The following is a 17,797-nucleotide window of genomic DNA, read 5'->3' on the forward strand; positions in this document are numbered from 1 at the left end:
AGTCCAAGCGAGGCACAACTGAGCTTTTCTGTCCAAATCCAAGGGGAGACTACCATTCAAAGACATAGAGTCAATCTCTAGCCAGGGCTCAGACTCATTAAGCTTAAAAGCACATGGGATCCAAGCTCTGGGTCTAACACAGACAGTGACTATCCACAAGGGGGAGCTTAGCCAAGGCTTAATGTAAGACTTTAGACAGAGCCCCACCATGCCATTTTTACTTAGGGTAAAATTTCAGAAGTGATTTAAGAAGTCTTGAAAATATTACCCTAAGCCACTTTTCAGTTAGAAAACACACTTTACATTGAAATTATGATTACAAGGCTTTCTGCTAATAGCAACCTCTCTGCTAAAAATGGAATTATTTGTGACATATACAGAATGAGAGCCCAACATCAGCCATAAGTCAGTTTCCATCTTGCCACCTTTAAATTTTAGACATTTTCTTTCCTAAACTTCCCAGAATGTGTAGAGACTTGGGGTAAGCAAAGGAGAGAGAGTGGTTAAGAAGAGAAGAGAGACAGTATGAGTTAGGAAAGGGAGGGTGAAAGAGAGGATACAGATAAAATAATGGGAAAATGGAAATGGAGTTTGGAGAAAAAGAAAATCCAGCCCTGCAGAAACAGCACCCTTGTAATTCAGATAGGAAGCACTACTTATAAGAAAGCCAGTTCAGGTAATGGCAAGGAAAGTAATTTTGTGTCACAATTTAAGGTATTCCTTTCAGAATCTCTATTGTTTAAAATAATTTAAAATGCAAGTGGAAGTCTTGGCTTTAAAGTTGTTATTAATAACCCACTAATTACTATGTTAACAGTAATAAAAAAAATTAAGGCCTATAAAATTCACATAAACTTTGTCTTTGTGGAAACAGGATGGCACAGGATTGTGGAGTCCTCATCACTGGTATCTAATTTGCCTTAATACACTGGGTGCTGCCATGCAATAGCATAACACCATAACACAATCTGAGATGCATCAAATGTTTTGGAGTTTTGTGACAGAATGTCTCAGAAAAAAAGTTGGCAAAGCTGGTCATTACAGAGTAATAATTCCTACTCTTGAATTTGTATCTGAAATGCTAAATAAATGGAGCATATATCTAGTGGTTATTCTGACAAGAGCTATTCCTGCAATATCTAAACTGGTGTGGTTGATTCCAGTCTATATTTCTTTCCTTATAGAAGGACTAAATTTGTAAGATAAAAGCACTAATCCAGAAAGCTCAGTGAATACAAGTGCAGGTGAGTTAGTACTGGTTTCTCTTAGCCTCCCATGTCAAATGTAAGTTCCTTGTCCTCACTTTCAAAACCCTCATAACTTTGCCCCTTACTCTTTACTTTTGCCTCCTTCCACACCCTCTCAGTCCACCTAAGCTGCACAACTAACTGTTGTCTTTGTGTCCTTCTCATCTCTGTCTCTCTCCATGTGGCCCCGTACAACTGGAACCCTCTCTTTGACAAGTCCACCAGGCCTCTATCATCTCCTCCTTCAAGTCCCTCCTTAATGGACACATATTCTGTGGAATCTGTAGACCTGGCTGGCTAGGTGGGGAGCTGAGACATCTCCTTAATGTATTGTAACAATCACTTTCTGTTGTCTTATCCACCCACTCCCTATTTGTTTGTCTCATTTCACCCATTGCACCTTGTCAACTTAGAGCTGATTATCTGAGCTTACAATATCCCAACTTCTTTTGACTAAAAATCTTGTGACAGGTTTTTCTTTAGGTTTTTCTACAGGTTTGATGCTTTATTATTATTATTTGTATTGCAATAACATCTCATTATGGGCCAGGACCCCACTGTGCTAGGTGCTGTACAAACACAGAATTAAAAAAAAAGACTGTTTTGGACTCTGGTAGAAATACAACACAAGAATTGCCTTCTTCACACCATTTCAATATCACATTTCCTGATCAAAACCTGGAAGTATGAAAGTTAAACCAATATGAAAATTTACAAAAAGTTAACAAGCTTTTCCAACCCTTATATACAGCTTGCTTTTTCTGTGATCTGAGTCATGGCCATGTTTTGGGCTGGTTCTTATTCTGTCTGAATCAAGTCACCCACCCCTAATTACCCCTATTTATAATTTCCTAATGAAACAAAGAATTAGAATATAGGAATAAAGAAGCTTAAAACTATATGCTTGTGTGAAAGTTTGTGGGTATAAATAATGTGCACATACACACTGCATTTTACTTTTATATATACATGCATAGTAACCTGTAGCTTCCAAGTTTGCTGATATGATTTTAGTATTGCATATTTTTAATAAATTCATAGAAAATAAAGATTTAATTAATCTCTTGAATCATCCAGTCCAAATTTCTGAATCTAGTTGGAAGGGACAAAAAACAAAAAAGCAGTCATCAAAATGCTCATAATTAAGTAATAATAGGACCCCACAAATAATATGGAACTGAACTTGTGCTTTGATATGCACAAAATTCTGTTTGTATCGTTCAATCAGCTGTTGTGAATATTCACAGCCTCTTTAAGGAATTCTGGAGTTAGTGTACACTTCTACAGAGGATTAATTTGTTTTCATCTTACAATACAAGGTCATGGGACACAGAGTATCCTGTTTATGTATTTTTATCACCAGCATTATGTCTTTGTGTGTAATTGTAAAAGATTTGCTCTTCTAATCCTTTTTCTGGGATTATAAAAACCAATCATTTCAGCTTTCTATTCCAGTCTTGGACAAGTTGATTAAGCCTTCCTACCAGCAGGTGGAGACAAATCAAAACTGGACTTCCCAAAACATTTTTGCAGTGTTTCCTACCAGAGCTGACTGTGCTGTCTAGGGTCTCAGGTTGGCCGGACATATAGTCAACATATTTTTAACTACACCGTGTCTGATTTGAGACATCACAATTCCAGTTCTCCTGGTGGCTTCTAATGCACTATCTGAAAAGTAGGGGATGAAAGTAATACCTGCCCTGAATCATTATGAATATTCATTTTCATTTAAAAGAAAATAGGAAAGGTGCAAGTCTGCAAGCTGTCCTATGAGGCAGCCTACTGTACTTATTTATCAGCAATTTGGGTGAGCATTTTATTACATTCAGTTACTTCTTCAGTCCTCATTGTGACCACCTGTAATTTCAACTTCTATTAGCTGGTGCCATCTAGTCCTTTCCTACTTCACATCACTAGCACAGTTAGATTTTGGCACATCTTCATTATGATCAAAGATAGAGGTCCTTATATGGTCAGGCTTTGGCTTCTACTTAGTCAAGTCACATAACCTGGATTGTAGGATCTTCTCACTGATGGTGGATACTGATTGGTCCCTGGAATACTGTGGGATGTGACTTCAGAAGCAAGAGGCCAGATCCATCTGAGGTGGTCAAATTTACCTCTTTCTCCCTGTAAATCATCCCACTATTTGATGTACCTATATGGCTCCCATTACCATATCTGAGTGCCTCACAATCTTGAGGCGTTTATCCACACGCAACCCCTGTGAGATAGGGATGTGCTATTAGCTGGGATTAGGACTCCTCCTTGGGCCACAGATTTACTTTTAATAACAAGAAAGAGTATAAAAGGGCAGGGATACCAGCCCCAGATAGTCTCCCTGATGCAGCCACACAGCAGCCAATGGCCCACTTTCTGCTCTTCTTTCCTTTGTTTTGTGGACTCTCATGCTCCATGCTTTACGCTGCCAGGGGAATTCTGCTGCTGTGGTAGATTATATTCATCAGGCCACTAGCTTTACATATTTTCCACCAAACAACCACAAGTATCTAGCATGTGCGTGTACACACACACACACACACACAAACGTGAGGTCTCAGAGTCTGTGTCTATGAGGCCTCACAGGCCCAGAGTCTTTCACATTTTTTTGTACTTAAGAGATTGGAATTTTTACATGAATTTTTAGGGCAGATTCTCCCCTGATCCGTCTCATTTTTAAATGGATTAATTATGAACGTATAGATGATTGGCAACTAAACTCCACTAGAGCTAGTTTCCCATGGTCTTAGAGACTGCTTCAGCACGAACGCTGACAATTTCCTTCTGAAAATGCTTCTGTTGCACTTTTCCTCTGTTTCACTTCCCTTCAAGCAGAATGACTTTGGAGTAATCATCAGACCAGTGCTCAGTCACCCAGCCATGGTTAAGTCTAACCACACTGTCTTATGATTTCACCCAGCTCCTGGTTTCATCCGCTACAGTTTCTACTCTGTGTAAGAGTGATCAGACTTTAGCAATATGTGCAACCTGGTCTTTAGAAGGGGCTTGTTGAATCTATAATGTCCCAAATATGAAGTAACCACTCTGTTTTCTTCTGGGAAATGTAACAGGGATATGTCCAGCTCTAGATTCAGAGCCTCTTATTCTATCATTTTCAGATCTTCATTTTACTGCAGGACTATCAGTTTCAGGAACAAGAAAGCCATACCTTCTACGCAAGGAGAATCCAGCAGTATGCATTGGAGTTTAGCAATATCATTATTCATAGTTAGTATTTTGACCCTGAATGTGCTAGTTGATCTCCAGGCCCATATGAAAACAGAGGCTCAGTACTCTCCTGAGACCAGCAGAAGTGGAAAAGCCACAAAGAAGCTTGTTGCATAACCTAGTATTGGGGGCTTAGTGTAGAGCAGCACTGGGATATTTTCCCCCTCTGGCTACAGTAGCTCTGTGAAGGAACTCAGCCGGGGCTCGTCCCTCGGCGGGGTGGTGAGGCACCACACCACCTCACTACACCCTCGGCTGGGTTGGGGAATACCCAGGCTATGGCCCAGACCTTCAGGCTGGGTCCTGCAAGCAGTTCGATATAAGCCCAGGCCCTGGATCAGGGCGGGGCAGCAAACAAACAGTCCGGGGCTCAGGCCCTTCAGCAGGGGCTGAGCAAATAGTTCAGTATAGGCTGTTGCCCAACTGAGCTCCGGGGTTGGGCTTTTCTACCACACCGCCTCACTACACCACCACCACCACCACTCAAGTCTGGCTCCCGTTCATCGGACCCTTCCAACTCTCTCAGGCAGGACAAGAAATCTGCATTCGCGTGGTCCTTACCTGCCCTATGGCGGACAGTAAATGCATAGGGCTGCAGTGCTCGGTACCACCGCGTTAGTCTCATATTATTATTTTTCATTTTGGCCAACCACTGAAGCGTGGCATGGTCGGTGACCAGAATGAATGGGTCCCCAAGGAGGTAGTATCGCAATGTGTCACAGGCCCATTTCACTGCCAGGGCCTCCTTCTCTATCACCGCTTAGTTCCTCTCTCGTGGAAACCACTTCTGACTGAGGTATAAGGTCGGATGTTCTTCTCCATCCACATCCTGGGACAGAGCAGCCCCAAGTCCTTCCTCCGAGGTGTCCGTCTGGAGGATGAACTCTTGGTTAAAGTCGGGGCTGTATAGGACAGGCTTGTGGCAGAGACTGTCTTTGAGTGCCTGGAAGGCGTCCGCGCACTCTGAGGTCCACACTATATGTCGGGGGCTGTCTTTGGTCAAAAGCCCGGTTAAAGGGGCTGCGATCGACATGAAACTGGGAATAAACCGCTGGTAGTAGCCTGCAATTCCCAGGAACTGGCACACTTGGCGCTTTGTGGTGGGTAGTAGGCAGGCCGCCAGGGCCTGAACTTTTCCCACTAGGGATCTCACCTGTCCCCTCCCGATAGTGTACCCTAGATAGGTGGTCTCTTGCCATCCAATGCGGCATTTTTTGGATTGGCAGTTAATCCTGCTGCCTGCAGGGACCTCAGGACCACAGCTACCCATTCCAGGTGGTTCTCCCAATGGCAGCTGAAAATAACGACATCGTCCAGGTACGCAGCAGCGTACTTTCGGTGGGGTTGAAGGAGGCGGTCCATCAGCCGTTGAAACATTGCTGGGGCCCCATGGAGACTGAAGGTCATTCAAGTGAACTGATACAGGCCCGTGGAGGTGGCAAATGCGGTCTTTTCCTGGGATGCAGGGTCGAGTGGGATCTGCCAGTATCCTTTGCTCAGATCGAGGGTGGTGAGAAAGCGAGCCTCTCCTAAGCGGCCCAGCAGTTCGTCGACCCGAGGCAGCGGGTATGCATTGAATTTTGAAATGGCATTACACGTCGGAAGTCAATACAGAACCGCTGCGTGCCATTGGGTTTGGGTACCAGCACTACTGGGCTGCGCCACTCGCTTTGCGATGGTTCAATGACCCCCCAAGTCTAGCATAGCTTGGACGTCCTCCTCGACAACTTGCCGCATGCGGTGTGGCAAGGGCCTATTCGATTCCTGGATCACCACTCCAGGCTCCGTCTGAATTGCGTGGTGAACGAAGGTCATGTGGCCCAGCTGGGCAATGAAAGTTCTGGGGAATGCCTGCAGGAGGCACTGGGTCTGCTTATGTTGCTCCTCGGTCAAGGTTTCTCCAAGCTGGGGTGCTGCGGAGTCCTTGGTCAGGGGCACTCGGGGGCCCAACTCGGGCTCTGGGGGGGAGGGGTTAATTAGAAGGCCCTTTCACTCTCGCCAGGGCTTCAGGAGGTTAACATGGTACAGCTGAGTTTTCTTATGCCAGTTAGGCTGGTTAATCTCATAGTTGACCGGTCCAACCTTTTGGACCACCTCATACGGCCCCTGCCAATGGGCTAGTAATTTTGATTCACTGGAGGGCAGGAGGAGCAGGACCCGATCACTGGGTTTGGAATCGCAGACCCGGGTCTCCCGGTTGTATGTTTGGGCCTGAGCTTCCTGAGCCGCCTTCAAGTTCTCCCGAGCTAGAGCTCCCATCTGAGTGAGGCGTTCTTGAAGCTTGCTCCCATGTCTCCCTCATGAGATCCAGTAGCCCCCACGGGCGACGTCCATACAATAGCTCAAAAGGGGAAAATTTTGTGGAGGATTGGGGTACCTCACGGATGGCCAGAAGCAAAGGCGGGAGCAGCTGGTCCCAGTGGCATAGGTCCTCTGGGGGAAATTTGCGTAGCATGTCTTTGAGGGTATGGTTGATGGAAGTGTCGGTTTGCGGGTGGTAGATGGAAGTGGGTAGCTGCTTGATCCCCAGGAGGTTGCACACCTGCTGTAGCAGCTTGGAGGTGAAGTTGGTGCTTTGGTCAGTAAGTAGTTCCCGGGGTAAGCCCACGCGGGAAAGACCTTCACGAGCTCATCAGCAATGGTTCTGGCGGTGATGCTCTGTAGCGGGACAGCTTTGGGGAAACGAGTGGCGTAATGCACGTGACCAGCATGTACTGGAACCCAGCCATACTCTTTGGGAGGGGGCCCACCAAGTCCATGGCCACTCGCTCAAATGGTGTTTCTACAATGGGCATGGGAATCAGTGGGGCGTTAGGCGTCCATGAGGAAGCAGCCAGCTGACATTCTGGACAGGAATTACAATAGTTCCTCACCTCCTGGTGCACCCTGGGCCAAAAGAACCATGTCAAAATTTGGGCGAGGGTCTTTTCCTATCCAAGTGCCCTGCAGCTGGGATGTCGTGGGTGAGTTTCATTACCGCTCGTCGGTCACATTGCAGCACTAGCAGTTGGGTCTGGACCTCTCCGGTACGGGGCTCTCGTTCCACCCGATAGAGACAGTCATGGCGTAACCCGAAATGGGGCCACACCTTTGCTTGGCACGGATCAATCAGGGTCTCATCAACGGCCGCTAGCTGCTCATACACTCGACTAAGGGTAGGGTCTTCCCTTTGGTCCTGGCAGAAGTCGATGCTAACCCGAGATTCATCGGCAGACGTCGGTGGGGGGTCCTCGGGCTCTTCTCTCTGTCCATTGGAGTCCCTTTCCACCCCCTGCTTTGCGTGGGTCTCAAGGCAGCCTCCTTCCAGTGCTGGAGAGATTTCCAGGCCTTCCACGGCATTCAAATGAAGGACCCCTGGGAACTCTGGCCAATCACATCCTAGGATCACAGGGTAGGCTAGTCGCGGGGCCAGGCCAACCACCATCAGCCGAATGCCCCCATCCACTGTTAGCTGGACTTGAGCACTGGCGTAGGGCTATACATCGCCATGGATACACTGCAACCGGATGGTCCCCAAGCGGGGGTCCGCTGAGAGGCCTAAGCTTTGGCAGATGAGGGTCTGGCCGCAGCCTGAGTCAATCAGGGCCAGGGTCGGGCAATCCTCGACAACTACTGGCACTGTAATCTTGGTGGCCTGCGGCCCTCCGGCACAGTTTTCCCCCACACAAATGTGCCCGAAACTACAGTCCATCTCGGTGCAGTCCCATTGCGAGTGTCCATATTTCCCACAGGAGAAACAGGGCCCAAGCTCTGGTAGTCCGGGCTGGGCGGATGCTCCCCCGGGGTGCCTTGGGGGGCTTTGATTGGTCCTTCTGACCACTGTCTCAGGGGCCCGAGGGGCTTGTCAAACCGGCCCCTCTGGACGTCGATATCGGGGCTCCTGGCCCTGCAAAGGGTTTCGTAGCTCGATCCAGGTGCTCCCCTTTCTCTCTAGGTTGGGGCGGTCAGGCCCCCATGGGTGGGTTCAAATAGCCGGTCCCACCGGGGCTTCAGCCGCAAGGAAATCTTCCATTAGGGCGATGGTGGTGGCTAGCGTCGCAGGCCAATGGCGGAGGACCCAGGGCCTTCCTCACTGTGGGAGGATGTGTTTGAACTGTTCCAGGATGACTTGCTCAGTGAGCTCATCTGGGGTTCGCCTCTCGGGCTGTAGCCACTGCTTGCATGCCTCCCTCAGCTCCTGGGCCACCAACCGGGGTCGAGTGCCCGCGTTGTAGGTCAGACTCCGGAACCGCTGCTGGAAGGTTTCCAGGCTGACATCTAAGGCATCTAGAATCGCCGCCTTTACCTAGGTGTAATCCCGCGTGTCCTCCGTGGCTAGCCCCCGGTATACAGCTTGGGCAGTCCCAGTCAGGTGGCCAGGAGGGTGGCCTACTGGTTGGGTGCCCACCCTGCGACCTCACCACCCTTTCAAAAGTCACCAAAAAGGCTTTGGGGTCATCCTCCAGTCCCATTTTGGTTAGTTGCACTGGCGCAGTGGGCCGGGGTGCCCCGGCTGCGTCTCCCGGCTAGGGCTCCGGGGGCCATGGCAGTGCCGCTATCAGCTGCTGTATGCATTGTCGCTGGAACGCCCGGTTCTGCACCCCCAGGTCCCAAACCAGCTGCTGCTGCTGGGTCCTCAGTTGCTGGATGACCTGCTGGTGGGCGGCCTGCTGCTGCTGCTGCTGCTGGAGCTGGGCCGCCTGCTGTTGCTCCTGGCTCTCCGTCAGGAGCTTAAAAAGTCTGGACATATCCATGACTTCTTCGGGGGACCGTCCCCCCCAGGCCCCTTCTCACAGGGGTCAAGGGCTCATGCCCACATTCTCCACCATGTGTAAGGGAACTCAGCCGGGGCTCGTCCCTTGGCGAGGTGGTGGGGCACCACACCGCCTCACTACACCCTCGCTTGGGTTGGGGAATACCCAGGCTATGGCCCAGACCTTCAGGTTGGGTCCCGCAAGCAGTTCGGTATAAGCCCAGGCCCTGGGTCAGGGCGGGGCAGCAAACAAACAGTCAGGGGCTCAGGCCCTCAGGCTCAGGGGCTGAGCAAATAGTTCAATAGAAGCCCAGGCCCTGGCTTTAGCAACCAGGGGGAGGGGGAAGACTGCCACCCGCAAGGTGGGTGGCAGGGGGGATGCAGGCCCACCCACTCCACCGCGTCCCAGCCCAGGGCTCTAGCAGCGGTTGAAGACCCGTTGCTGTGTCAGTGGGGATCCTGGCCGCAACACACTGACATGGGCTCTGGCAGTGCTGCAGCCAGACTGGGGTCAGCTGCCCCCAGGCTACTTCCGGACTCTCCCTCGTAGGGTACCTGGGTCAGGGTGGTGTCCTCGGAGGGTTCCAGCAGCATGGGCTCCTCTGGGTCGCCGGTGAGGGGTAGACTTGGCAGCTCCTCTGGGTAGCTGGAGAAGGGTAGGCTTGGCTGCTCCTCTGGGTAGCTGGCGAGGGGTAGGCTTGGCCGCTCCTCTGGGTAGCTGGAGAAGGGTAGGCTTGGCTGCTCCTCTGGGTAGCTGGCGAGGGGTAGGCTTGGCTGCTCCTCTGGGTAGCTGGCGAGGGGTAGGCTTGGCTGCTCCTCTGGGTAGCTGGCGAGGGGTAGGCTTGGCCGCTCCTCTGGGCGTCGGTCAGCGTCAGGCATCGGCTCGTCCGGCCAGTCCTCGGGTCGGCTGTGGCTTGCTGAGATCTCCCAAGCCGGAGCCAGGCCACGGGCATCTGGCCTCTCTGGCTGCTGTTGCCCAACTGAGCTCGAGAGCTGGGCTTTTCTACTTCCTGTCCTGCGCCTTGACCTCTGGGGGGCAGGCGCAGGCTCCATTGGCTCCGCCCACTTTGGTGTCTGGGGCGGTTCTTCCCTTGGTGGGGTGGTGGGGCACCCCACCGCCTCGCTACAAGCTCCAAAGGCACTGTGTGTTAGCTGAGGTTGCAGAAGCACAGAGTGCTCCAACTGGCTGCGTCACATTTACACAACCCAGAGAAAGCCCCTATACTGGAGAATCTCTAGCAAGGCTAAGTCAGCCACTGTCAGCGCACAGTCCTTACCCCAAAGCACATACTGTCTATGAAATCTAAGTGCTTGCATCTTCTGTAGGCAGTTATTCCTGTACAAAGTGGATGTAAACCCTACCAAATAAGAAGAGTAGTATTTTATGCCCACTTTGCACAGGAGTAACTGACCACACAAGATGCAAAGCAGTAGCGAATCAGGCCATAAAGACTGAAGAGAGAGTCACCGCAAGAAGAAGGGAGGGGAATAGGATCTTTAAGCATTAATAAGCTATACCATTCAATATTGCTTAGTCTGTCAGCTACTGTAAAGCATTACAGCTAAGGAACCATCTGAGAGAACAAATAATTGGAAGGACTGAGGGAAGGAGGATTAGGTTACTGACAATAGGATACAGGTGGCTGTATAGATTAGTTATAGCTAGATGGGATGAAGTCATTTAATATTTTAAGTAAGCGATCAGATTGAAAAAACAAAATAGATATCAGGTAGATGGCTATTAGGGGCTAAGACTATGTTGGCAGTTTCCCATGTGTACCATGATAGAAATTGATCTTAAGGAGTGATTTAAGGAGGACACAGTAGCAGCTTTACTTACATACCAGTTTAGGGAGGGTGTTGTATATATAAAGAACAGCATGGAAGAAAGCACGAAGGCACTTGTGAAAGAAGTGGACAAAGGAATGATTGGGGTTGGCATTGTAGATGGAACCAAGGAGGCAGGGGCAATGTAATAAGATGCAAGAGTGGATAAGTACGCAGAGGCTAAAAGCTGAAAGGCCTTGGGAAGCCTGGACTTAATCCAGTGGAGAAAGGAGGGCCTGTGAAGGGTCTCACAGAGGGAAGTGACATCGTCAGAACAGGCCAGCAGCATTTTGAATGGGCCTGAGGGAGGTGAGGGGAGTATGAGGAAGGCCATAGAGGAGGATGTTGCAAATACTCAAGATGGGAGATAAGAAGGGCCTGGATGCAAGTTGTAATGATGTGAACACAGAAAACTGGTAAATGACTCCTCAGTGTCAGTGACGCAGGAGAAGGGGGAGAGAAGTGTCAGATTTTATGATCACCTCATCTTGCCCCCTACAACTATGGCTATTACATGAGACTTCTCCTAGCTTACGCAATGAGATGTGTTCTCGTATGAACATGGTGAAAGAAACATGATTTTTCCCCTGCCTGTAAAATATTTTTGTGCTGTGACACCATTCACTAGGTTATGTTGCTGCATTTTGTTATTTGGAAGGAGGTTTTTATTATAATTATTATGATATCATGGTCCTGGCTATAATATTTCATTGATCTGGTATATTTCTAAGTCAATTCTCCTGGCAGAAGGCACTATGTCCTAAGCTAAGGGCTGGTCTACACTTAAAATGCTGCAGCACCACCACTGAAGCGCTTCAGTGAAAATGCTATCAACTCCAATGGGAGGGGTTCGTCCATTGGCATAGGCAATCCACCTCCCCAAGAGGCAGTAGCTAGGTCTACAGGAGAATTCTCCCATCGACCTAGCACTGTCTACACTGGGAGTTAGGTCAGTTTAACTGAGTCACTGAGGGAGGTGGATTTTTCACACCCCTGAGCAACATAGTTATACTGACCTGATTTCCTAGTGTAGACCAGGCCCAAGTTTGATCAGTTTCCATGTCTGACTAAAGTGGAGGATGGGGAGAAGATGGCTAATTACTAATTTACAATAACTGATGCTTTGCCCTGATATTATAGGTAAAGATATTTGTTCCCCATATGGTACAACCCCTAGAAACACATTATGATTTTGTCTATAGGCTTCCAGTCAGAAAATGTCCAGTTCCTTATGACTCATTATTGGAAGTTTGTGACAAGTTAGGCATTGCTGAATATGTTAATTTCCCTGGTTTTGCCAGCAACGTACATCACTTGTCTCTTTCTACATTTTTACACCACATGCATCACTAAGCTATCTGAATCCCTTAGGTCCAACATGGAGAAATTAATAGTGAATCTGAAGGTGGACAGCAATTAGGATGAAATTGATCATGAAATGAATGATTTCCTGATTCTAAGGAAAGGAAGGAGTGGGAACAGCAGAATAAGGACAATTGACTTCAAAAAAGCAGACTTTACAAACTCAGAGAACTGGTAGGTAAGGTCCCATGGGAAGAACCTCTAAGGAAAAAGGAGTTCAGGAGAGCTGGCAATTTTTCAAGGAGACTATATTAAAGGCACAAATGCAAACTATCCTGATGCCAAAGAAAGACAGGAAGAATAGTAAGAGGCCAATATGGCTTCACCAGGAGCTCTTTAATGATTGGATCAGCATTCATGTCGCATTCCCCATCAGTAGCCAGCCCAGGCTGAGGAAGCTAATGAACCAACCAGTGGACCAAATTAGGTGATGAAGCCTGGTCACATACGCTAAGAAGAAGAAAGGCCTGAAAAATAAAAAAAAATAATCCTACAAAAAGTGCAAAAATGGAAGAATTACTAAGGAGGAGGACAAAAGAATAGCACAAGCATGTAGGGATAAAATCAGAAAGGCTAAGGCACAAAATCAGTTAAACCTAACAAGGGACAGAAAAGGGAATAAGAAGAGTTTCTTTAAATACATTAGGAGCAAGAGAAAGATGAAGGAAAGAAGGTCCTCTACTTAGCAGGGAAGGAGAGCTAATAACTGATGATATCAAGTAAGCTGAGGTATTTAATGCCTACATTGCATCCCTCTTCACTAAAAAGGTTAATGTGTGACCAGATACTAAAACACAACTTATATTACTTATATTAACAGCAAAGGGAAAGGAATGCAAGCCAAAATAAGGAAAGAGCAGGTTAAAGAATATTCTGATAAACTGAATGTATTCAAGTTGGCAGGGCCTGATGAAATTCATCCTAGGGTACTTCAGGAACTAGCTGCACCAATCTTGGAACCAATAACAATTATCTTTGAGAACGGTTGGAGAACAGGTGAGCACTTGAAAAGGGCAAGCCTAGTACCTATCTTTAAGGGGGGAACAGAGAGGACCCAGGTAATTATAGACCAATCACCCTAAATTTGATATGTGGAAAGATACTATAACAAATGATTAAATAATCAATCTGTAAGTACCTAGACGATAATAGGATTATAAAGAATAGCCAGCATGGATTTGTTAAGAACAAATCAGGCCAATCCAACCTAATTTCCTTTTTTGACAGGATTGCTAGCCTAGTGGATAAGGGGAAGCAGTAGATGTGTAAGTAAAGCTTTTGACACGGTCCCCAATGACATTCTCATAAGCAACCTAGGGAAATGTCGTCTCAATGCAATTACTATATGGTGGGTACATAACTGCTTGAAAGACCATATTCAAAAAGTAGTTATCAATGGTTCACTGTCAAACTGGGAGGGTGCATCTAGTGGGGTCCTGCAGCAGTCAGTCCTGGGTCCAGTACTATTCAATGTTGTCATGAATTACTTGGATAACAGAGTTGAGAGTATACTTATAAAATTTGCAGATGACACCAAGCTGGGAGGGGATGCAAGCACTTTGGAAGACAGAATTAGAATTTAAAGTGACCTTGATAAACTGGAAAATTGGTTTGACATTAACAAGATGAAATTCAATGAAGACAAGTGCAAAGTATTTCACTTAGGAAGGAAAAATCAAATGCACAACCACAAAATGGAGAATAACTAGTTAGGTGGTAGTACAGCTAAAAAGATCTGGGGGTTAGAATTAATCACAAATTGAATATGAGTCAGTGTGATGTAGTAACGAAAGAGGCTAATATAATTCTGGGGTGTATTAACAGGAGTGGTGTTTGTTGGACAAGGGTGGTAACTGTCCCACTGAACGCGGCACTAGTGAGGCCCCAGCTGGAGTCATGCGTGCAATTGTGGTTGCACACTTTAGGAAAGAGGTGGACAAACTGGAGAGAGTTCAGAGGAGAGCAACAAACATGATAAGAGGTTTAGAAAACCTAAACTACAAGGAAAGGTTAAAAAAACTGGGCATGTTTAGTCTTGAGAAAAAACTCAGGGGGGACATAAGCACAGTCTTCAAATATGTTCAGGGCTGTTATAAAGAGGACTGTGATCAATTGTTCTCCAGGTCCACTGAAGATGGGACAAGAAATAATGGGCTTAATCTGCAGCAAGGGAGATTTAGGTTAGCTATTAGGAAAAACTATCTAACTTTAAGGCTCATTAAGCACAGGAATAGGCTTCCAAGGGAGGCTATGGAATCCCCATCACTGGATGCTTTTACGAACAGGTTGGACAAACAAGTGTCAGGGATGGTCTCTAGGTTTCCTTGGTCCTGCCTCATCACAGGGGGCTGGACTTGATGGCTTCAAGTTCCCTTCCAGCCTTCCAGCCTTATATTTCTGATTTTATGATATTTCAGCAGGAAGTCCCATAACTGGTGAGATAAAGCATGTAAGTATCTGGCCAGAATTTTCAGTTACAATTGGCAGAATCAGCTTTGAAGGGCACCTTCCTCATTCAAGGGCTTTTGCTTTTAAGATTAGTGTTCATAGTCTAATCATGCTACACTTAATTTAATTCACTTTGCTGTGAACTCATTAAATTCTTTTCTTTTAGATAGAAACCCTACCATGGCTTGGCAAGGGAACAGGAAACCTGTGCTCACTACTACAGAGTTCTGAATGCACTTGGCTTATTTAACCTGACAGAGTGATGGATATTGCAGCAAATTACAGCACATCTCATTTACATTCCTATGCTGAATCACTTTTTGCTTTACACTTAAAGAGTTGAATTTACTCACAGTTGAATTTACTAAACATATAGGGAGAGAAAAACAGACTCTGATTCCAGGTTGGGCATTTGTGTCTTGGATAAATTGTTTTGTGTTATATCTTTAGAAATCCAATAACATATATATATATTTGATCATAAATCTCCAGGAATACTTTCATCCAATTTTAATTACTTAGGGTCGAGCCTTAAGTTAATAAGGTCAGTAAGAGGTTTTTCTGAAGTCCTTATTATCATCTGAGTCTTCTACAGTATGCTGAATAGAGAGCGAGGACTTCAGGGTGTGGCCTTCACCCACCTAGTGTCAAATTTGTGAATATACACTTGCAAAACCCTCAAAATTTGCTTTGCACAAGTCTCAAAATTTGCTTTGCAAGAATATTTATTCTAGCAGCGCTCAGCTGCCAAAATGTTCATGTGAAATGGTTATAAATACAGTTCAGTAACATTCACATTTTAATTAAAATAAATGCTTGTGGACAATTATTTTCTCCCATTATTTGCTCAATAATACTTGTGACTTTCAAAAACATTCACCACCTTTGAGGTCAAAATTTCCTATATTTGCCTTCTTCCTCAAGATGCATTTTAGGAAAATTTGAGCTAATCCCTTTATCCATTTTTGAGTTATGGTGCAGTGGAAAAAATACACTTCTCACTTAACAAAAATTCTAACATTAGTCTATTTGAGCAGAGCTACAGTAAGAAACAGCTGAAGTTTCAGCCTAACATTTGGCATAACTATAGACTTCTTTGAGGAATAGTGTATTTGATTGGTTGGGGCGGGGGATGGTTTTGATTACATAAAAATTTGGTTTCAGAGTAGCAGCCGTGTAAGTCTGTATTTGCAAAAAGAGAAGTGAGCTGTAGCTCACGAAAGCTTATGCTCAAATAAATTGGTTAGTCTCTAAGGTGCCACTTGTACTCCTTTTCTTTTTATAAAAATTAGGAACATTGAAACTATGCACTGAGCAAGTGCATGAGATTCATTCATTAGGCACTCATACCAAGACTTCAAATTTTAGGCCATGTCTACACCTACAAGCTTACAGGGGCACAGCTGTACCAATATAGCCGTGCTGCTGGAAAAGTGCTCATGTAGCTGCATTATGCCGACGGGAGAGAACTCTCCCGTTGACAGAATAAAAACAGCTCAACGAGCGGTGGTAGCTGTGTCTGCAGGAGAGATTCTCCTACCGACAGTGCTGTGCACACGAGCGCTTATGCCCGCAAAACTTATGTCGCTATGGGGTGTTTTTCTCCACACCCCAGAGTGACAAAAGTTTTGCCAACTTAAGTGCTAGTGTAGGCATAGTCTCAGTATGTGGCTGTATGGTTTTATTATAATAATATGGGCCCAATCCTGAAGTTCTTATTCAAGCAAAACTCAGTAAGAGTCAATGTAACTTTTGCTTACATAAAAATTTAACGGAGAAACTTAGTCTCAAGGGACAGGATGCTGCAAAACATTGTAGGTTTAGTATCTTCCCAGGTGATAAAGCTGGCAGCATTTTATAATCATTTACAAATATGGTTGCAGAATATTGTCAACAGTAGCTTTAACCCTCAATACTATGTACCTTAAACATTTTAATTTTTATGACTCTTCATTATTCTCCTGTTTGAGTTCTTATTGTGTGCAAGTATTAAAGGTACCATGTACAACTCTCATAAGTTACAAACAATAATTTGAAAATAAAACCTAGCTACAGAAACATGCCTTCCCCAAAGCAAGAAAAATAATGAAAAGGTTCCATAGTATTCTGTACAAAAAGCAAATATTGTTCTAAGTGTTTGCATGCAAATGATTAAACATCAGAGTATTAAACTTTTCACACAAAAAAGTGAATTGCCATTGAACAAAAGACTCTAAAGAGAAGTAGAAACATTTTTCAGTTGCATGACAATGCAAGCAGGAATTAGTACTTTTTATAAATTCTCATGTGTGCTTCCTGTTCCAGTTTGTTTAGTCACAAGTACTGAATTAGATTTCTGTTGGCTGATTGCATTTACTATAAACAGGTTTTGTGCTTTGTTTAAATACATCAGGCTACTTAACCCTTGCATAGGCAGGTAAGGTAAAGGGGGTGGGAAGGGAAAGTTTACTCTCTGGCATGCTGTTTCTTTTGAGGTTAAAAAACAATTGTCAGAGAGATCACAGGGAGGTTAAAGGAGGGCTTGGCTGTTGTTTCTAAAACTAGTTTCTCTTTTGTTCCTTTTCTAGAAACTAGATGTAACTTCAGGTCAGAAGGGGTTGAAATGCGTCACTTCTTTGACAAGCACAACCCCTGTATTGATGAAATTGGATCAGAAAAGTTTGTGGGTTTCTCCTAGTGCAATACCTTTCTGTGCTAATTCAAGCCATGCTATGCCTCAGGTGAGTACTATTGATTTGTTTTCCTTTAAATCTACACCTATATATTGAAAGCCTACATTGTTTAATAGCGGGGGAAAGAAACCCATGATTTAACATCTTGTTCCTTAAACACTTTGTGCAGAGATAAAGCAGGTGGCTCAGCAAATAGGTGGTTCCATTTTAGTGTGGAGGATATAGTCTCCCTCTCTGATATTCACATTGGAACTCCACCTTTAAAAAAAAAAATACAAACA

At 45.7% G+C, this 17,797-nt stretch overlaps 1 protein-coding gene and 1 long non-coding RNA gene across 5 annotated transcripts in view; one reads left to right on the plus strand and one right to left on the minus strand.

Annotated features, from left to right (window-relative positions):
* Positions 1–17,797, minus strand: part of LOC140910664 (uncharacterized) — a 96,112-nt gene that overhangs the window by 25,902 nt on the left and 52,413 nt on the right. The gene's annotated exons all lie outside the window — the stretch shown is intronic.
* RBM47 (RNA binding motif protein 47) overlaps positions 17,483–17,797 on the plus strand; it is a 115,429-nt gene continuing 115,114 nt past the window's right edge. For 2 of the 3 annotated variants that reach the window (XM_073342208.1, XM_073342213.1), the window contains exon 1: positions 17,483–17,564. In XM_073342208.1, the coding sequence (XP_073198309.1) occupies positions 17,551–17,564 (14 nt within the window). In that variant the 5' untranslated portion in view covers positions 17,483–17,550. The remainder of the gene's footprint in view (positions 17,565–17,797) is intronic. The other variant, XM_073342207.1, reaches the window with a different exon arrangement.

The sequence above is a fragment of the Lepidochelys kempii genome, chromosome 4 (assembly GCF_965140265.1).
Source record: "Lepidochelys kempii isolate rLepKem1 chromosome 4, rLepKem1.hap2, whole genome shotgun sequence".
NCBI classification, from domain to species: domain Eukaryota; kingdom Metazoa; phylum Chordata; order Testudines; family Cheloniidae; genus Lepidochelys; species Lepidochelys kempii.